The 22,673-nt window shown below is 35.5% G+C and overlaps 1 protein-coding gene across 1 annotated transcript in view; it reads left to right on the top strand.

Annotated features, from left to right (window-relative positions):
- Positions 1 to 22,673, top strand: part of RFWD2 (ring finger and WD repeat domain 2, E3 ubiquitin protein ligase) — a 273,178-nt gene that overhangs the window by 71,021 nt on the left and 179,484 nt on the right. Inside the window, exons 6-8 of the mRNA XM_006887764.1 lie at positions 7,301 to 7,369; positions 19,673 to 19,732; positions 21,557 to 21,633. Coding sequence (XP_006887826.1) covers positions 7,301 to 7,369; positions 19,673 to 19,732; positions 21,557 to 21,633 — 206 coding nt within the window. The remainder of the gene's footprint in view (positions 1 to 7,300; positions 7,370 to 19,672; positions 19,733 to 21,556; positions 21,634 to 22,673) is intronic.

Here is a 22,673-nt window from a genome sequence, read left to right as displayed (position 1 = left end):
ATGGGAACAAATATAGAACTCTTCCAGTCAATTGAGTGTGGAAATACAAACGAAGAGGAACAGTTGTAGGCAAACACTAGTGATCTGAACATGGAATGTGAGAACCATGAATGTAAGAAAATTAGATATTGTTAAGGAGGAAATGGAACGCATAAATATTGACATACTAGGCATTGGTGAGATGAGATAGACCGGCATGGGGCATTTTGAATCGGATGATCATATGATATACTACTCCGGAGATGAAAATGTGAGGGAAAAATGGGGTTGTTTTCATAGTTAGAAAAGCCATTTCTAGATCCGTCTTGAAGTACAATATTGTGAGTGACAGGATAATATCCATACTCATACAAGGAAGTCTAGTGAGTACCACTATCATTCAGATATATGCACCAACAACCAGAGCCAAAGAAGAGGAAATAGAAGATTTCTACCAACTTTTACAGTCGGAGATAGATCGAACATGCAATCAAGATGCATTGATAATAATGGGTGACTAGAATGCAAAAGTTGGGAATAGTGAAGAAGAATCAGTAGTCGGAAAACATGGTCTCAGAGACAGAAATGGAACTGGAGAGATAGAATGATTGAATTTTGCACAATTAATGACTTATTCTTCACAAACACATTTTTAAGAGATATAAACACAGGTTATACACATGGATCTCACCTGATGGTATGCATAGGAATCAGATCGATTACATCTGTGGAAGGAACTGCTGGAGAAGCTCAGTATCAGTTGTGAAAACTAGGCCCGGAGCTGATTGTGGAACAGACCACCAACTACTCATAGGCAAGTTCAAGCTGAAGCTGACGAAAATTAATCCTAATCCATGGGAACCGGAATATAACTTTGAGTCTATCCCACTTGAATTTCAGAACCATCTCAAGAACATGCTTGAGGCCTTGAACACTAATGAGCGAAGACAAGATAAGTTGTGGGAGGATGTTAAATGTATCATCCAGGAAGAGTGCAGGCGGTCATTACAAAGACAGAAGAGGAAGAAAAGACCAAAATGGATATCAGAAGAAACTCTGAATATTGCGCTGGCACACAGAGAAGCCAGAGCACAAGGAAGAATTCAAGATACTAATGAGCTGAACAGAAGATTTTAAAAGGCAGCGGGAATGACAAAATATTTCAATGAAATGTGCAAGGAGCTGGAGTCGGAAAACCAAAAGGGTCGAACTAGCTCAGCATTTCTAAAGCTCAAGGAACTGAAGAAGAAATTCAAACCTGGAGTTGGTATAATCAAGGATACTTTAGGCAGAGTATAAAATGATCCAGGAGGTATCAAAAGAAGATGGAAAGAATATATTGAGTCATTGTATCGAAAGGAATTGGCAGACACAGAAGAATTTAATGAAACAACATATGAGCAAGAGCCGGTGGTGATGAAGGAAGAAAACAAAGTAGAATAGCAAAATGTACAAAGAGCTGGAGTTAGAAAATTAAAAGGGAAGAAACTTATTCCACATTTCTCAAGCTGAAAACTAAGATTGAAGGCACTGAGTTGCAATTCTCAGAGAAACTATGGACAACATCTTGAATGATCTAAGAAACATCAAAAGAAGTTAAAGGGAATACATGGAGTCACTGTACCAAAAATAATTACTGACATGGAGCCATTTCAGGAAGTAGCATATGATTGAGAACTTAATGGTTGTGAGGAATGAAGTTCAAGCTGCATTGGCAAAAATCAAGGCCGGAATACTTGATGGGATACCTATTGACATGTTTCAACAAGCAGGTGCATGCAACACTGGAAATTTAGAGAACAGCTATGTGGCCAACTGCCTGGAAGAGATCCATATTTATTCCTATTCCCAAAAGATCGGATTGGAAATTACCAGCAATATCATTAATATCACATGCAAGTAAAATCTCGATTTATATATTTTAAAAATAGCTGGAAAAGTACATTGACCAACAGATAACAGAAAGTCAGTCTGGATTTAGAAGATGCCATAGCACCAGGTCTGTCTTTGTTAGTGTCAGATGAATCTTGACTGAAAATAGAGAATTCCAGAAAGATGTTTATGTTTTCTTGACTATGCAGAGACTATGTGGATCACAACAAATTACAGCTAATGTTGAGAAGAATGGGAATCTCACTCATCAATTGTGCTTATACACTACGTATACTTACACTAAGAAATTATCCTCTGAACAGCAAGGAAACACTGCTAAGAAATTATCCTCTGAACAGCAAGGAAACACTGCATGGTTTAAAATTAAGAAAGTTGTGCATCAGGGTTCTACCCTTTCTTCATACTTGTTCAAACTATATGCACAGCAAATAATTTGAGAGGCTGGATTTTATGCAGAAGAGTGTGACTTACACCGGGATTGGAGGAAGACTCATACAACAGCCTGCATTATCCATATGATGTGACCTCATTTGCCAAAAGCAGAGGACTTGAAATGCATGATGCATGAGATCAAAGACTATAACCTTCAATATGGGTTACATATCAACATCAAGAAAACAAAATCTTTACCACTGCACTGTAGCCAACATTATGGTAGATGGAGAGAAGATTCAAATTGATAAAGATTTCATCTTACTGGATCCATTATCAGTACCCTTGGCAAAAGTAGTTAAGAAATCTGAAGATACACTGCAATGGATAAGACTAATGTCAAGGATCTCTCTAAGGTATTAAGGAGCAAGGAGCACATTTTAAAGCCTAAGATGCATCTGATTCAAGCCATAGTCTTTTCAGTTACTACTTCTGCATAAGGGTGACAGGAGAATAGATGCCTCAGAGTTGTGTGGGAGAAGAGTTCTGAATATCCCATGAATTTCCCCCAAAATGAACAAATATATTTTGAAGAAAGTGCAACCAAGGTGCTCCATATGATCTCCTCACATATTTTGAGCATGTTGTTTTGTTCACCTGATACTTAGAAAATGACATCTGACCTGGAGGGTTGGAGGGTCAGTAAAAGAGAGAAAGATCCACAAGGAGGTAAATTATTGTCACGGTCATTATAACCATGAACTCAAGTAATCAGATATGATAAGAATGGCACAGGATAGAATAGTGTACAGCTCTACTGTTCATAGGTTTGCTGTGAGTCGTAGTCCACTGGATGGTACTCGGCAACAAATGGTGTAATCTGTAGGGAGTTGTATTGCCAACCCAAAGGAAGTGACACCTCTGTTGCTTCAAATCCAGTGTCTGTCTTAGAAAAAAGATAGTCTCCTGTGTAATTTTCAGCCTCTTGATGGAAATGAGTTTTAGTAAAAGAATTCTTTTTAAAGAAGTATAGGACGCAGTGTCAGTTGACAGAGTGCTGTGAATTAGAGACAATTGGATGAACCGGATGGGCTACCTGTGCTATGTTGCAGGGACAGTTGTCTGTTTTTACTCTGTGACTTTTTTTTGGCTCCAGTTCGCTCACCTAAAAATGAGATTATCATTGATTTTTTTTTTTTTTAAGCATTGACAATTCTAAGGAATATTTAGGAAATTAACTTCTTGAGCTTCTGTTTTTAGTAGTAGGTTAAATGACTTAAAGATACTACTTTTTTTGTGTTAATTTCTGAAGTTGTTAAAAAAAGATTATATGCTAGACATTATTTTATGTCATTAGCTATAGTTTTCTCATTTTGCAGCTTTCTTGCTTTGATTTTATTAATATTTTTATATGAAATTACTTTTATAATTTGTCTACTTTCGTAAAGCCATTCTTTTGCTGAATATAAATTGTATTTAGAATGTGCCATATGCTGAATTCCTAGTAGTTTTAATTTTTAATTTTAAGTTTTAATTTTCTCTGACCTAGAAACTCTCCAGTGGCTATTGCCACCTAATTTATACAAACCAGTTATATTCTTGTCATATTTGCATACTCTATTTACTGGGAAAGGTGAAGGGTTAGGAAAAGAAACTATTACAAAACGCATGATCCAGCAGAAAGGAAGTTATCCAGCAATATAACGTGCATAAATAGACTTCTTTCTGGTATTCTCCAGTTTCAGTCAAGATTCAACTTACACCAGCAATGATAGCCCTTGTGCTGTCGCTCTTGTAAATGAAAATTGACTTTCTGGTAGGTTTCGGTCAGTACACTGTTCCAGGGTTTTTGTTTTTGTTTTTTTTTTTTTGGAAGCTCTTGTGAAGGATTTTACTTGAATGTGATATTGTTGGATAATTTTCATTTTTGTTGGATCATCTTTTTTGGGAATAAGAATAAATACAGATCTCTTTCTGTCAGTTGACCACATAGTTGTCTTCCAATAAAGCCTCTGTAAGATGAGTTGATGCAATGCCAGGAACAGTGGACTTGAGGGCTGTGGATAGTGCAGGATACTGCAGGGCTCCAATCTGTTGCTCATGGGGTTTTATGTCATAGTTGACTTGAAGGCATCTAAGAAGATCAACAAAATTTTACAGCCTGAAATGAAATTTTCAGATCTTGTATTCTGAAGATGACATACTTGTCTTGTGTCATTAATAATTATTAATACATTATGCAGATGCAACAACCTTGCTAAAAATGAGGAGCATTTGAAGCACTTGTTGCAGAATATCAAAAGTACAGTCTTCAATATGGATTGGATCTCAATGTCAAGAAAATAAAGATTCTTACCCCTAGACTGGTAGGAAGCTTCTTCATAGATGGAAAAAAGATTGAAACTGTAAACAGCTTTATCTTATACACAGTTAACACCCTTGGTACCAGCAGTCAGAAAATCAGGTGTATTGCACTGAGAAAGTTTGCAAGTAGGGACGTCTCCAAATTTCTGAGGTGTCATGGTATCAGTTTGAGGGCTAAGGTGCATCTGATCCAAGCCATGGTCTTTCTCATCACTTACTATGCATCTGAAAGCTGGCCAGTGAATAAGGATGACAGAAGAAGAATTGATTCCTTTGAGCTATGGTGTTGGAGAAGAGCTCTGAACATCCCGTGGATGGCCAAAAGAACAAACAAATATATCTTAGAGTACAGCTGGAATGTTCTTTGGAGGCAAGGATGATGAGATTTTGCCTCATATACTTTGGTCATGGTGCTAGGAGATGCTTTTTCTTGGACAGGGACCTGATGCTTGGAAAGGTAGAGAGGGTCAGTGAAGTAGAGGAAGACCCTTGACCAAGTGGATTGACAGCGTGTCTGCTACAGTGGTCTCTAGTGTGCCTGGAAATTTAAGAATGGCACAAGATAGGACAGAGTTCAGATCTATTGCTCATAGGGTTGTTATAGGTCGTATGTGACTTGATAACAATAACAACAGCAACACTTGCCTTGCAGATGAACTATGTTTTTTTAATAGTAGTCTTGACAAGGGAAGTTTCTCTTTAGCTAAGTAAGCAGTAGACAGATATGATTGGTGAAAAGTCCTTAGGAAAATGAGAAAGATGGGATACTTTGTCATTACTGTTGGGACTGTGTAATCTGCTTATCAAAGAATCGGAGGTTCGTAAGTACTTTTTTGTGATGCTGGAAAAAGAAATTAATCTTTTAAACTTCATGGTATTGTATTTTATGAAGTCTTTGATTTAGATGTGAAACATAAAGTCAGTTATTTGTTAATTGGGATATTACACTGTGATTTTGAAAATCATATTTCTTTTCATTTAGACTTACTTGAGGGCATCCTGGAGGCATAGTGGGTTATGGGCTAGGCTGCTAACCACATGGATTAGAACTCACCAACCACTGGTGAGAAAAAGGAGGCAGTCTTCTGTAAAGATTTACAGCTCTAGAAACTCTGTGGGGCAAGTTATCCCAAGGTAGTACTTACAGACCTCACCTTCTCCTGTCAGTAGGGCTCCTATGAGTCAGAATCAGCTTCACAGCAGAGAGTTTTTGTTTGTACTTATTTGACTTGATTAACAAATTTCACTGATCTGTGCCTCTTACCCTTTGCAATCCAGTATTCTCTCCAGCATACCAGTCAGTTGAACTCTGGGTGGGATGTAGGGTGGCTTAGCTTTTTTTATTTACTTGCAGTTTTTGACTGCCTTATCATCTAGGGCTTTTGCTAGATATATAGATTCCTGGAACCTTTCCTTTCCTACAGTCAGAATTTCTAAAATTTGGACCTAGTGTCTTTTTAAACAAATTTTTCCAGATAATTTTGTACCACAGCCTGATAAAAAAAATTTCTATTGTTCTGTCTTATTTATGTGTTTATTTCACTGCACTTTATTCATAAAATATCTCATTCTTTCTAGCTTTTAATATTTTATATATATATACATTCTGTGTGTGTATACTAGATTAACTTAGAATTTTTTAAGTCTTTATGTGAATTTCAGTAGTAAAAGATATATGTAATTGTGATGTCTGTGTTTTGATACTGGGAAAATGTCAAAGCTAATAATTATCACTTATCTGTTTCATTGTTGTTTATCAGTTTAAGTTATGTGTTCTTTTTTGTCTCCTTTCAAATTGGTTATAGTGTTACTTTGTTTTTTGTTTTTCAAATACCTGATTTGTCTGAAATTTTCTTTAAGAAAAAATTATCAAATCTGTGAATATATAATAACTGTGAGTGTAGTACATTTTACTTTTGAAAGTGATGAGTTTATCCATATTTATTATGCTAGCCCCTGCAAATGAAATTCTTTTGTAGAAAGTGATTTTAGTTGGTTCCACTATGATTTGTCTTCATATTTTATTAGTTTGTGTGGGTAAAAAGAAGGTGGGAGTCATACCAAATTTGCTACTTTCCATAAATTGACTTTTCTCCATGATAGATGAGGAATGTATTTAGAACATCTTTTTAAAAATTGTCCTGCTCCACTAACTGACAAGGTTAAGTTACAGAGAACGGATCATGAAGTGAAAATCTATAGTTGTGAAAGTGGAGGGTAAACATTCTGATCACAAAATGGAACATGATTATCTCATACTATATAACTATCAGAATACATCATTACAGAATTGGCATTTTATTAAGAATCATGGTCCAGCCAGGATGATGTATGTGTACCGTTAATCATCACAGCTGGCATAACTCCTGCCTCACATTGTAGCATTCCTTATTTCCAGAGGTACATTGCTAATCTTCAAAATTATATGACAGGGTTTTTTTCCCCCCACTATTGTTATGAATGTGAAATGTTGGATAATTAGGTAATCCTTAAGTAAGGAATAGGTGTAGTTTTGGGGAAAAATTACTTTCTTTTAAAACTGCCAATTCACAAATAGAAAAACTAACTAATTAGAAGAATTAAACTTAAATAGATACATAAAGGTGATTCAAACTTGTTATTACTAAGATTTTAAAAAAGACTTTGAAGTTAGTTACATTTATAAAAGAACAATTATAATTTTCTATTTTAGGAATCACATGCAGCACAACTACAGATCCTTATGGAATTCCTCAAGGTTGCAAGAAGAAATAAGAGAGAGGTATATTATTTTATATGTTTTACATAGTATTTAATTATTGATTCATCTCACTTTGTAAAAATTATTTCAAGCTAAAAACATTTAGAAAGCATTTGCATTTTCAGGACATTATGAAAAACAACTTTAATTTTTTTCCCTTTTAAAATTAGTGCTTAGAACTTTTTTCTTTTTAAATAGGATGAGATGTAACCATTTTTATTAGTATTGAGTATGATAACTTATCTTAAAGCTATAGAGAATAGAATGGATCCGATGACAATTCACTCTTTACAATGAAAACTTTTTATCTGATTTTGATTCATAGACTATGTACAAGGAAGGTGATTTTATAATATTTGGTAAGAAAATTTTTAATCTTACAGGTTCACTCTTACCAACATTTTACTATAGAAAATAGTCTAGAAAAAATAGTAACTTCCTATCATCTAGAGATTTTATTTTGTTTTAAACAGAATGTGTGAAGTGACATTTTAGTAGCTACATGCTTCTTTTTACATTAGATTTAAACTCACAGTGAGACTCAGTTCATTTGAAAGTTCCGCATAATGAATGAATAAATGAATTACCTAAATGAGCAGTCCAGGTGTGATAATACCAGGAGAGTAAATGATATGCTTAAGTATTTATCTGTGTTCGGAAATACTTAAGGTACTTATTAACCATTAGGGAGCTCTGATTTCTTAGTGGTAAGGTGTTACCCTCTCAACACAAATCCACCAGCAGCTTCAAGAGAGAAGGAAGGGCAGTCTCTTAGCTGTTGCAATCCCTCCTATGAAAACCCACTGGAGGGTCACCTGTGAGTCAGTTTTGACATGATAGCAAATAACAACATTAGCCACTGGTGATTCTTCAGTATTAATCACTGCTTTTCAAAGAGTCCACTGCCAAAATGGAAATGGTCAGATCATAATGACATACAATTTAAAAAAATGAGAAGACTCTCAAGATTTTTACCCTGCTTTAACACATGAACGGGTTATCTTGCCATGGTTTCATAAATACTAACAGAAGACTTGAGACTCCCATATAAGTGGTAAGGGACATTATTACTAGGATGTCAGTGACACGCATTTGCATCAGCTCCCAGTAGAACTTGGGTAGATTTACATGCTATGGACCTGGGTGGATCTGCATGCACATTAGACTTATAATAAAGCTGAGTAATTCTGGACTTAAGAAACTCTGGTCTTTTAACTGGAGTGCTAGCAAACTTATTTAAGAGAATTTTTGTCAGTTTTTTTGACTGTTCAGAAAATAACCCTGCCCTCTGTCTTGCTTGGCTGATCCTTATATGAATATCCTTTAAAAAATTATCTAGAACAAAAACACTCATAAGATGTGTAGAAACACAGATCATTGGAGAATTGTTTCCCCAATAATGCCTCTTCCTTATCCTACTTTATCCCCACTCTGATAATAGTGGCTGGTGATCTCTGATCATACCTTCTCTGATATGGCCATAGAGTATTACATGGTGCCAGAATTTCTATACATTTGTTGTTAAACTTCTGAGTTGTGCATTATTGTTACAGCTTGACTGGCTTCTTGTTTTGTGCCATTAATTTCTAATCAACTCATAGCTGACCCTTCAGCAGGTTTTCAAAGGCAGTAAATCACACAGGAGGAGATTGCCCATTCTTCTCCCATGTGTCCCTTTGGGATTGCAGTGTAGTGTAAGCTTTCCTTGAACACTAATGAGTGAAGACCAGATGAGTTGTGGGAGGATATCAAGGGTATCATCCAGAAAGAGTTCAAATGGTCATTGCAAAACCAGAAGAGGAAGCGAAGACCAAAATGGATGTCAGAAGAGACTCTGAAAATTGCACTGGAGCTCAGGGAAGGCAAAGCACAAAGAAGAATTCAAGATACTAAAGAGTTGAATAGAAGATTTCAAAAGGCAGCACGGGATGACAAAGCAAAATATTACAATGAAATGTGCAAGGAGTTGGAGTCAGAAAGTCAAAAGGGCCGAACTCGCTCAGCATTTCTTAAGCTCAAGGAACTGAAGAACAAATTCAAACCTAGAGTTGCTATAATCAAGGATGCTTTGGGCAGAATGTTAAATGACCCAGGAAGTATTAAAAGAAGATGGAAAGAATATACTGAGTCACTGTATCGAAGGGAATTGGCAAACATAGAAGAATTTCATGAAACAACATATGAGCAAGAGCCTATGGTGATGAAAGAAGTAGTTCAGGCTGCTTTGAAGGAAATGGCAAAAAATAAGACTCCAGGAATAGATGGTATACCAATTGACATATTTCAGCTAAGAGATGCTGCCGTGGATGTGCTCAACAAGTTGTGCCAAGAAATCTGGAGAACAACCACTTGGCCAACTGACTGGAAGAGATCTATATTTGTTCCTATCCCAAAGAAAGGTGACCCAACAGAGTGTGGAAACTATAGAACAATCTCACTGATTTCACATGCAAGCAAGATTTTACTGAAGATTATCCAAAAACGACTGGAACAGCACATCAGCAGAGAACTGCCAGAAGTCCAGGCTGGGTTTAGAAGGGGTCGTAGTACTAGGGATATTGTAGCTGATGTTAGATGGATCTTAGCTGAAATCAGAGAATACCAGAAGAATGTCTGTGTTTCATTGACTATGCAAAGGCATTTGACTGTGTGGATCATAACAAACTGTGGCTGACTCTGAAAAGAATGGGAATCCCAGAACACTTGATCGTGCTAATGCAAAACGTATACTTGGACCAGGAGGCAGTCGTCAGAACAGAGCAAGGGAACACTGCATGTTTCAAACTTGGGAAGGTGTACGCCAGGGATGCATCCTATCTCTATACCTTTTCAACCTATATGCAGAACAGATTATCCGGGAGGCTGGGCTCTATGAGGAAAAATGTGGGGTCAAGATTGGTGGACGATTTATCAACAGTCTGCGTTATGCAGATGACCCAACCCTGCTTGCTGAAACTGAAGAGGACCTGAAGCACCTGCTGCAGAGGGTCACAGACTGCAGCCTACAATATAGATTGAGGCTCAATATCAAAAAAACAAAGATTCTCACCACTGGACCAATTGGAAACATCAGGATGGATGGTGAAGAGATTGAGATTGTACACAGCTTTAGTCGGCTTCGCTCCACAGTCAACAGTCTTGGCACCAGTAGCCAGGAAATTAAAAAGCGCATTGCCATGGGAAAGTCTGCTGTTAGGGACCTCTCCAAAGTACTGAAGAGCAATGGTGCCTCTCTGGAAACTAAGGTGCGTTTGATACAGGCCATGGTCTTTGCAATCACTTGTTATGCATCAGAGAGTTGGATAATAACCAAAGAGGATAGAAGGAGAATTGATGCCTTTGAGCTGTGGTGCTGGAGAAGAGTATTGAGAATAGCATGGACTGCTAGGAAAACAGATTGGTCCTGGAAAGGGTTAAACCGGGTGGCTCCTTGGAGGCAAGGATTCTGAGGCTCGGTCTAACATACTTTGGACATGTTGTGAGGAGAGACCGGTCCTTGGAGAAGGACATCATGCTTCGGAGGGTGGAGGGATGGTGCAGGAGGGGAAGGCCCTCTATGAGGTGGATTGATTCAGTGACTGGGGTAATTGGGATGAGAGTGTCAGAGACAGTGCGATTGGCACAGGACAGAGCAGAGTTTAGGGCTGTTGTACATAGGGTCTCTATGAGTCGCAAGCGACTTGATGGCACATAACAACAACAACATTATATTCCTTGGATCATATTTTCTCATAAGAGGCAATTTTACCAAGAAATTGCTAGTACCTCTTGTATGTACTAATTACGCCATCATGCATTTGGATTTCTTGATTATTATATATTCATGATTGCATGGCATTATTTGAGTATATCCATTTTAATTATTCAATGGACTCTGAGCAGCTATGTTAAACATTAAAAGCAGTTATCAATTTCTTTAAGTTTAATTGAATTCATATGGTTGAAATTGGTTATAGTAGTGAATGATTGGCTATCCTTTAGACAATATAGTTGATACTTTTTCCTTTGCTGCAGACAGAATGAAGCAAGTGGTTATATCTTGTACATTTGATAAAGTATATTTGCATATCTATGCTTAAAAGAGTATGGCTGTTAATGATGTTATCTCCCATAGAATAATTTATGCTTAAATTTATAAGTAAAATACAGGATGCCCAGGAGGCCGAGTGTCTCCTTTTGAATTTTTTTTTACCCAAGAGTAACATTCAGATTTTGAAAATTAACTTTATGAATTCATAAGTAACTCTTAATTGAAGTTCTGATGAGTCTTGGGCTAAACCCTGATGTAACAATTAAAGAAATTAAATCTCCATTTCACATTTAATTTATTTATTACTCTAATGTAACATCTGGCTATTACTTTAGGGCTGATAGAAGCCTTCTTTTATTTTTCATGTTTTATTTCTTTTTCCCCGTTGACTCTCTTAATGACGTGCATGTGCCTGGCTTATTTAAGCGTTTGCCTTAGTAATTTTTGCTGTGAAACAAATTATATAAAAACAGCAGCCATTTACTATTTCAGTTATTGTGAGTCAGGAGGTCTTGTAGTAGTAACTGGGTGTCTTCTCAGGGTTTCTCATTAGGTTGAATGGCATTAGCAAGGTTCATAATCATCTCTAGGGCACCTGGGGTTTGAACCCTGTCATACTCAAAGGATTGTATGGAATTACCAGTCTCTATTCTCTCAATCGAATATGTCATACATGGAGGTTGGCTTCTTTCAGAGTAAATAATAAATAAGCAAGAAACAAGAATGTTGAAGACTAGAGTTATCCACTTCTTATAAGTGTTTGTTTAAACTACTTTTTGTTAGAAATTAATCATTAAGTCCAGCCCACCATATTAATATCCCTGGTGGCACAGTGATCAGATGCACAGGTTATTACAAGATTGGTTGGTTTCTTTCTGCCAGCCTCTTTATGGAAGAAAGATGAGGCAGTGTGCTTTACAACAGTTCGAACCTTTGAAATTCTGTAGGACAGTTCTGCCCTTAAAGCATCTCTATAAATCAGAATTGATTCCATAGCAATGAGCTACCAGGATCATTTCATAAAATACCTATGTAAGTGAACATGTTAGTCTTCTAATGGTCTTGAACAAAAGGCCTTTAGGTTACATGTAAAGCCATTATCTCCTTATTTTACATTACGTTTGCGTTCGAAATATATTTCAAACATTACTGTAACAGGACAATTTTGAGTCTTAGTTTTTTGTTTTATATGGAATTAAATATTTTTTAAATATTAAAGACCGAAAAATACATAAAATATTTATAGTTTAAGGAATTAAAGATGACTATCCATGTAACTACTATCCTATTTAAGAGTAGAATATTGCTAGAATTTCCCTTTTAGACAGCAACCCCCTTTACTCATTTTTGTGTTTTTGTTACGTGCCCTTTAGTCGACCATGACTTGCAGCAATCCTGTGTACAGTTGCTCTAAACCCTGTTTCATTCTGGGCCAATCTCACTGTCTATGACACACCTAAGTTCATTACCTCAGTTACTCTATCAGTCATCTCATCTGAGTACTTCCTCTCATGCACTGTTCCTCCACCCTTCCAAGCATGATGTCCTTCTCCAAGGAGTGGTCCCTCATGGCAACATGGCCAAAATATGTGAAAGGAAGCCTCAGAATCCTTGCCTCCAAAGAGAAGTTTGGCTTCACCCTATCCAGGACAGACCTGTTAGTTCTCTTGGCAGTCTATAGTATGTTCAGTACTCTTCTCTAGCACCACAATTCAAAGACATCAATTCTTTTTTTCCTCTTTGGTCATTGCCCAGGTCTCTGATGGATAACAAGTAATTGTGAAGACCATGGCCTGGATCATGTGCACCTTAGCTTCTAGACAGATATCATTGCTCTTAAGCAATCTGGAGAGGTCCCTAACAGCAGATTTTCCAGTGCAGTTCATCTTTTGATTTCCTTACTGCTGGTGCCAAGAGTGTTGATTGTGGAACCAAGCAAGCTGAGATTGTTAAACTCAATCTCTTCTCCGTCTGTCATTATGCTGCCATTTGGCCCAGTGAGGAGAATCTGTTTTCTTGATGTTGAGCTTCAATCCATACTGTAGACTATAGTCCTTGACTTTCTTCAGCAGATGCCTCAGGCCCTCCGCAGTCTGAGTAAGCAAGTTTGTGTCATCTGCATAACATAAGTTGTTGATGTGTCGTCCTCTAATCCTGATGCCACATTCCTATTCCTAAAGTTCAGCCTCCTGAGTGATCTGTTCTGTATATAGATTGAAAGGAATGGATACAGGATACATCCCTGGTATACTCCCTTTGTTGATTTTGAACCATTCAGTGTTTCCTTGCTTTGCTCTGACACCTATCTCCTGGTTGAGGTTTTGCATGAGGTTGATTAGGTGTTCTGGGATTCCCATTGTTCTCAAGGTTAGCTACAATTAATTAATCAATCAATCAATCAATTAATTAATAGTCTTGGCATAGTCAGTCAATCATTCTCTGGTACTCTGTGCTTTTTTTTTTTTTTTTTTTGTACTCTCTGCTTTGAGCCAAGATCCATCTGACATTTGCAGTGATATCCTTAGTGCCAACATCTCTTCTAAGCCAAGCTTGTATTTTTAGAAGTGTTCTGTCAGTGCACTGTTCCAGTTGTTTTTGGATGATCTGAAGCAAGATTTTGCTTGTGTATAGTATTAATGATATTGTTTGATAATCTCTATACTCTGTTGTATCACCTTTTTTGGAATGGGAATAAATATGGATCTCTTCCAGTTGGTTAGCCAAGTGATTGTTCTCTAGATTTCTTGGCACGGCCTGGTCAGTATGTCCAGGGCTGTATCAGTTTTTTGAAATATGTCAGTTTCTACTTCTTGGGGCTATGGTTTTGCCAGTTCCTTCAGAGCAACTTGAACTTCCTCTTTCATCAACATTTCCTCTGTTATTTAATGAAATTCTTTATGTCAGCCAGTTCTTTTTGGTACAGTGATACTCTATACTTACTCCTTCCATCTTCTTTTAATGTTTCCTGGTCATTCAGTATTCTTCCCATAGCATCCTTAGGTTTTCCACCTCAAGACTTGAATTTGTTCTTCAGTTCCTTCAGCATAAGTAATGCAGAGCGAGTTTAGCCCTTCTGGTGGTCTGACTCCAGCTCTTTGCACATTTCGATATAATATTTTGTCTTCTTGAGCTGCCCTTTGAAATCTATTCAGCTCCTTAATTTCCTGGTTTCTTCCCTTTGCTTTGGCTTCTCAGTACTCTAGTGCTTTAGTCAGAGTATTTCTGACATTTATCTGGGTCTTTTCTTCCTCTTTTGTCTTTATAATGACCTTTTGCATTCTTCATGTATAATATTCTTGATAATCCTCCCACAGCTCAACTGGTCTTTGCTCATTGGTGTCTAAGGCCTTACACCTGTTCCTGAGATGCTATTTTACTTCAAGTGGGGTAGAATCAAGGCCACATTTTGGTTTTTGTGGATTTAATTTCATTTTTTTAAGCTTTAGTTTGAACTAGCATATGAGTAGTTGATGATCTCTTCCACAGTCAGCACCTGGCTAGTTTTAGCCAGTATTCAAGTAGTTAAAAGGCAGTGTTGGTGATGTAATATTAGGGAATTGAACTTCTAAAACTACAGGTGATGCCTTTCTAGCAGTTTGAATCTTGGGAGAAGGATGGGCACTCTCTCCTATGATTTATAACCTCCCGAAAGCTTAGTGGAGGGTCAGCTATGAGTTAGTTCCAGCTTCATGGCAGTGGGGACTTATTTTAGCAGAAAAATAATTTCCTTCCTTTTCTTTATGGTTTTGATACCTAAGTACTTATAGATCTCGTGCTTTTTTTTTAGGTTTGTGCCAGGTATACTTGTATTTTTATTTCTGTCTTTTTTTGGTGTGTGGAATGGGAGTCAATGTTACAATTCACCGACCTTGTTTCTGTGGCTGTAGTTACTAGTTCTCATTGCAATGTAATAAACCATTATATGAATATTTATATTTTTTGTTGAACATTTGAATTATTTTTGGTTTTGGATTATCCACAATGTCGCTGCTGTTTTTAATCTGTGCATTCGCATGCATATCAAATATATGTCTAGAATTGAAATTGATGTAATCAAGTATACATCATTTCAAGTTTATAATTTTTCCTAAGGAGCAAGATAGGCATTCTCTCCTTGCTACAATTTACAGTCTCTGAAACAGAATAGAGGGTCACTCTGACTGGAACCAATCTGAAAACTGGAAATGAGAATGATTGGCAATCTCAGTATTCCATTGCACTCTGTGCTTGCCAATTCCCAGTATCAATAGATTTTATTCCCAGCTTAGCCTATTTGTGATTGTGCATTACTGTTTCTTTGTGATGGTTTTATTTTGCATTTCTCTGATAACTGAATTTAAGCACTTGAAATTTTGTTTATTGGGTATTTGGTTATATTCCTTGGTACCTATTCAGACTTTTACAAATTTTTTCTTATGTTAATGATATATTGCTTATATTTGACATAGAAATATTACATTTTTCCTTGTTCTAATTAGTGCCTTTTGTGTCAAGTTAAGAAATCTCCACTTGAGATCATGAAATAGACATTTTGCAAAACTACCTGCTAGAACCTTGACTTGTTTGTTTTTCATATTTAGATTTGTAATCTATTTGGGAATTTTTTCCCCTATATATAATGTGAGGAGTAGGGATCTTTTCATATCGATACTCTATTGTCCAAGCATGCTTTATTAAAAAGTGCATCTTTTCCTAAAGTGCCACTCTTGTTAGTCTCTTTGTAGCTCTTTTTTTTCTGTTTCTCTGGTTTGTTTTGTTTTGTTTGTGATAGAACATCATTCTATTGCATACTGAAGCTTTAAAGTAACTTCCTATTCTTCAGGAAAGTCTGTTTTAATGACTGTGTTTTTATGTAAAGTTTTAAATTTGCTGCTACATATACTAGGGCGAACTGATGGTGCAGCATATATAGGAGTTGCACTGCTATTGTGGAGGCCATGCCTCTAATGGTTTGAGTCTACCATTGGCTCCAGGGAGAAAGACAGGCCATCACCACCTAAGCAGCTTATAGCATTAGAAACCTATTAGGTATTCAGGTATGAGTTGCTTCTGATTTTAAGGCAATGAGATTCTTTTTCTTAAGCTAGATTTCCTCTGTATATCTGCAGTGATTTTTACTGAGACAACTCTGACTTGATTGATCAATTTGAGAGAATACATCTTTACAATATTGAGTCTTCTAATGATATTTCTTGCTCTGTATTTGTTGTTGTTAGGTGCCATCGAGTCAAGTATGATCCGTAGTAACCCTATGAACAACAGACCTGAACCCTGTCCTATTCTGTGCCATCCTCACACTTCCTGACACTCTAGAGCCCATTGTGGCAATCACCATGTTAATCCACCTGGCTGAGTGTCTTCCTCTCCTTCGCCAACCCTCAGCCTTTCCGAGCATCCTGTCACTCTCCAGGGAATAGCCCTTCCTAGTAAAATGGCCAAAATGTGCTTTATCATCTTTGCCTCTAAAGGGCACTCTGGCTGCACATTGTCCAAGACCTATTTCTTTATTCTTTTGGCAGTCCATGGGATGTTCAGTACTCTACTCCAGCACAACTCAAAGGCATTAATTATTCTTCTGTCACATGTGTTCATTATCTAGCTCCCAGATGCATAGCAAGTGATTGGAAAAGATAATGACCTGAATCAGATGCATCTTAGGCCTTGAACTGACATCATCATTCCTCAGTAATTTGGAGAGGTCCCTGACTGCAGATTTTCCCAGTGCAGTACGTCTCCTGATTTCCTGACTGCTGGTGCCAAGGGTGCTATTTAGGTTTTTTAAAAAATTACTTGTAATTTTTTAAAATACTTTTCTTCATATCATTCTTACACATCTCAATATTAAATTTATTCTTCAGTAATTTTTTACTGTATTGTAAATGATGTCTATGTCTTTGATTTTAGTTTCTTAATGCTTGTTGCTGTTACAGAGCATAGGTTGATTTTTGGTTTTTTAAATGTAGAGGTTTTGCTTTTTGTTTCAAAGTTTTCATTCATTCTGTTAGCTTATATGTAGGTTCATTTATAGGGTTGTGTGTGTGTGTGTGTGTGTGTGTGTGTACACATCACCCTCAACAAGTAATAATGGTTTAGTTTCATAAATCTTTATGATCTTTATATTTATTTTTCTTGTCTTACTCTGCTGGCTAGGATTTCCGGTACAATGATGAATAGAAGTGGTGATAGCGGGGCATCCTAGTCTTGATGCTGATCTCAAAGGGAAAGCTTTCGACGTGTCACCATTAGGTATGATGCTTTATGTAGGCTTTTTGTAGGTCTCTTTTCTTACTCAGGCTAGTAAATTTTTTTGTCAATTTTTTTTTCTTTAATCGTAAATGAAGACTGAGTATTTACCAAAATTTTTTGTGATACATGATTTTTCATTTTGTTAATGTGAATAATTACATTGATTTAACATTAGAAAGAATCAATTTTGTACATAAAGTGACCAACCATCCTGATTTTCAATGTCCTAGTGTTGGCATTGAAAGTTCTCTCCTTTTGAAGCTGTTGGGGTGGTTGATCCTCATGGTTGCATTTCTTTTGTAAACCACACTTGATTAAAATAAACTATCCTGTTTTATATTACTAGATTTAGTTTGCTGATGCTTTCTTTGTTAAGGACTTTTGCATCTGTATTTTTGAGTGAGATTGTCTTATAATTATCTTTCTTTCACCAATCTTGTCTTGCTTTGCTATAAAGACTATGTTATTAGTTTCCCCAGCTGAATTGAAAAATATCCTTTGGTGGTGTTTTTTTTTCTGCTCTCAAAGAGTTTGGTTAGTCATCTTGGTGGATGTTTAAACCATTTTCTGAAGTCGGTATCTGGACCTATGGTTAGTTTATAGAAGGCTTAAATTAATGAATTCAGTGCTTGAACAGTGTTATATACTGTTCGGATTTTTGTGTTTATTATTTTTGTAATGCAACTTTTCTAGCAGTTGTCAGTTTTCACTTGGCCCCTTATATTTTTAGAGCCTCTGATGTTTTTATAGTTATACCTTGTCTTTCATTCTTGACGCTACTTATTGCTTTGACTTTTAAATTTCTTTTTTTTTTCCTCCCTCTTATCAATTCTTGCTAATGATAAATCTGTTTACAAGTTTTATTAGAAGCTGCCTTTTGGCTTTGCTCCTTCTTTCTATTGTATGTTTGTTTTCCATTTCATTAATTTACCATCTTTATTATTGCTACCTTTCCACTTTTATTGCTCTGTTAATTTGTTTTGAGATTTGTGAACTTTGATGTATAAAATATAATTCATACTATTTTATTTAAATACTTTTCAAGTGTTTCGCAAAATTCCTAGGAATTGGTAAGGATTTGAATGAGTAAGTTGTGAACTAGATTATCAGTTATAAATATATTGCCAAAAAAGAAACAATATTATGGTAGTAAACTAAATAAAAACTATTCACATTTACCAGTCATTAAAGAAATACAGATTAAAACAATAGGGACTGTTTTCAAAAGGTAATATTGCATAGTAGTTTAATAATGCATCAGTTTTGGATCACAAAAACGACCTTGATTTGAATTCCAGTTCTGTCACTTACTTGCTGAATGATCTTGTAAATGTAATTTTAACTGTTTGTGCCTCATTTTCCTTATGCAGTAATGCCTGTTTTATATCTGACAATAAATATTTCATAAGTATATATGTTAAATTTTCTCAGTTCAACAGAATTTTGACAGTTGTGTATTTTGACAGTGGTGATAGAAATGGAAATTGTTATTGTTTCTAAAAGTTCGATAACAAAGATTTTTATAACTTTTTAAATTTCTTTTGATTGAATAATTTAATTTATAATAATCTAATTCATTCTTAAGTGCAGTCTGATTTATGTTTTAGAATCATTGATCCTGAAAAGTTTAGAAATAAATTTACAGCGAAAGGGGGAATAGTGAATGGAATTTTTTGATTGCTAATTTGTCATTGGTTTTGTTCAACTCACAAGATTTTAATTTGTGAAACTATTTATATATAAAATAAATATAAACTAATGTTGTTTGTTCTGAGAATTAAGTGAAGTAATGTAAAAGTATTTGGATCTTGTGTGCTTTTAAGAAATCACTTATTGTTCATGCTTCATATTCTTTATCATAAGGAAATAGTGCATTGTGCTACTTGAAGCTTTAGGATTCCACATTTGTATTTTTTATACTGCACTTTCTAGTGTTTTCATTCTCACAAATTAGTATTAATACTCTGCGAAAAATAATTTTCTAAAGTTAAGATTACAGTGATATCAATATAGTTTGGTTTAGACTTCTTTTTCTCTTTTACCTACAGCAGCTGGAACAGATCCAGAAGGAGTTAAGTGTTCTGGAAGAGGATATTAAAAGAGTGGAAGTAAGAAATCAAAATATTCTTGGATTTCTAGCAATTTTTCATTTTGTTGAAATTATCACCTTCAGATTATATTACAATTATGAATTACCTTGATTCTAAAATTAAAGTAACAAATGTTACTTTAATTTTAAATGAGAATGCATTTTTATAGGAAAAAAATCTTAATTTCTTTATAAAATGTAGCTTAAATTTTCTCAAGTATTGTATTAGCATAATTCTTCATGACTCCACTGAAAAAAAGATTTTTTTAAAAATAAAAAACAACACAGTACCATTTTATTAAACCAGCACCTACAAAATTCTCAATTATCATTAACATGACTTTTCAAAATTCTTTTTATGAAATACGTTTATACCTTTATGTTCTTAGTATAAATGGTAAGACAAACTTCAAAAAGGTAGGAGGAGAGAGAAAGAGGTAAGAGACTACATAATCATGCTCACTTGGCAGCACATATACTAAAATTGAAATGATACAGAAAAGATTAGCATGGCTTCTGAGCAATGAACCTACATAACCAATGTTTTAGGAGTTTATAATTGCTATAGTTTGTAATAGGAATTCTAGTGATACTGATTCCTAGGGAGTTCTTTTGCTAACTCAAAGGCTACACCATTCTGTTAGTTCAAATATACCAGGAGCTACTCTGAAGAAAGACAAAGAATCTTTTCTTACATCATTTACAGCCTTGAAAATCAACTGAGGGCTTATAGCTGTGTGTTGGCTCTTATTAACGGGGAATGAGGTTCTTTTACTTTATAGTTTATAATATAGTTTATACTTGCAGAATTCTGTCGGAAGATCTCTTGGAAGCTTACAGAATATTATGATTTGAATTCAGTGCTTTCAGCTACACTTAATTTTAATGTGTGTTTAGAGTTATTCTACATGCTAAAATTTTTTTCTTGCTGATAGTAGAACATGTTAAATGGTAGTGAATTTTAAGTGAGTAGTTCATTGTTCCATGTGGCATTTCTAGTTTTGTTACTGTCATAATTATGTCCCTTGATATAATTATCAAGCTGCATGATTGAGCTGACCTTGAATTTGCCAGTAATAATCCTATTGATTAAGCATTTTGAAACATTTGCTTTTGTCATATTTGTCAACTTTTTTTCTGTCAATCAAAATGTAACTCACATAAAAAGAGGATACATTGACAGTATGATTCACTGGCATAATTTATACCATAATATTTTGTGGTGAACTTTTTATGATTAACAATAAATGTTCACATTTAAGTAAGTATTAAAAGAAATCTTTGAATCAGAGGATTGCTAGTTTTCTTTAAGTTTTTAAAGGGTGTTTTAAAGGTAGAAACTGACTTCTTTTTTTCTGTTGTTTTGTTACTGTATTTTAGAGAATTAATGGGTTGGTGGTCTACTTACCAGAATGTCCTATTGTTCTTAATACTTAGCAATAATTTTATCATAAGTTTAATGACAAGAAGAACAAAGCTATGGCTTGCTTTAATTTCCTGTTCTTATAGTCTGCTGTTCATAGTCTGCTCTTCATTTCATTTAAAATAGGAAAATTTTCATTTTTTCGTTTTGCATTTAATAGTTTCACTAATGATGAATAATAGTGAATAATTTCTAGAGACATGGAATAAGAATTTGTATCATTTTATAGGCTTGTCTGTTAAACTTTTCAGAAATCTTATCTTTTGTACTCCGTAGAGAGGAAGATTAAGATACTTGAATGTTGAGAAAAAAAGGGTCAGATGAAAGTCTGGGATTTAAAGGAATGAAATGCATCTCTTTTTGAGATGAAATGCTTCTGTTTGAAGTACTTTTTATAACTCCAAATATTTATTTTTTCAGGAAATGAGTGGTTTATACTCTCCTGTCAGTGAGGATAGCACAGTGCCTCAATTTGAAGCTCCCTCACCGTCACACAGGTACAAAGCTTCAACTTGTAATTGTTTAGGATTTATGTTATAATGTGCACAGAGGAACCTTTTTCCACTAAGTATACAAAACTCCAGAGAAATGACTTTTAGGTATGATCTTGAAATGAGATTGGATGCTTCATGTTCATCTCGTTTTTTAATGCTTTGAGTTTTCAAGTCAAGCATAGTTGTGAGTAGAATTTTCAGAGTAGTTTGTCAGTAGAATATTCACAGTTCATAGATGCATGAAAATTTGGTAGATTTCTTGAGATACACTGTTCGGGTTAAGGTTACATAAATCTATAATTTGAGACCATGAAATTGTAGTACTAGAGGGAGAAATGCAATAAAGTAAAGCCCTAAATTTTAATTTTAATTTTTTATTTTATTATTTGTGTCTGTGTGTGTGTGTGTGTGTGTGTACACGTGTGTGTGTACCGTCAAATCAGATCTGACTGGTACAGGAGGAAATTGTCCCTCCTTCCCCGGCAGAGCATCTGGTGGATTCGAACCGTGCGCCTCTGGGATTGCAGTGCAGCTTCTTGCCACTAGGCCACCAGAGCTCCCCTAAAGCCCTAAATTTAAAATGAAAGAATTAGATCTCTTAGCTTAAGTATTTTATATTCTATAATGCCTGGTACTCTATTGGTTAAGTCTTCCTTCCTATATCTTCTATTACAGTAGAGATTATAGGAGATTATATTTATACCAATATCTGCTGTTTCTTTAGCATTTAGAATAACATGTTGGCCATTTTATATGTATTCATAGTAAACAGCAAATATTTTTTACTACTTCTAGTTTTGAAATTCTGTTTTATGTTATTTTGTAGAAAGATCAAGGGACTTGTGGGGATAGCCATGTCTGACCTTTACCAACTTCACAAAGGAGAAGTATCCCTATCAACAGCATCAGTAACAGAAAGCCAATTCCCATGAAGTCACACATGTGCCCCATGCTCCCATACCTCTTTCTGCTCATTTCAGTGCCAGTCTTACTGAGCTGAAAATCCGATGTGATTGATAGCTCACAGACCATGCAGAACCATA

Source organism: Elephantulus edwardii, unplaced genomic scaffold (genome assembly GCF_000299155.1).
Source record: "Elephantulus edwardii isolate Elephantulus edwardi_28Jun2011 unplaced genomic scaffold, EleEdw1.0 scaffold00061, whole genome shotgun sequence".
Taxonomy (NCBI): Eukaryota; Metazoa; Chordata; class Mammalia; order Macroscelidea; family Macroscelididae; genus Elephantulus; species Elephantulus edwardii.
The sequence above is the reverse complement of the archived record's forward strand: the minus strand, read 5'-3'. Positions and strand labels throughout refer to the sequence as shown.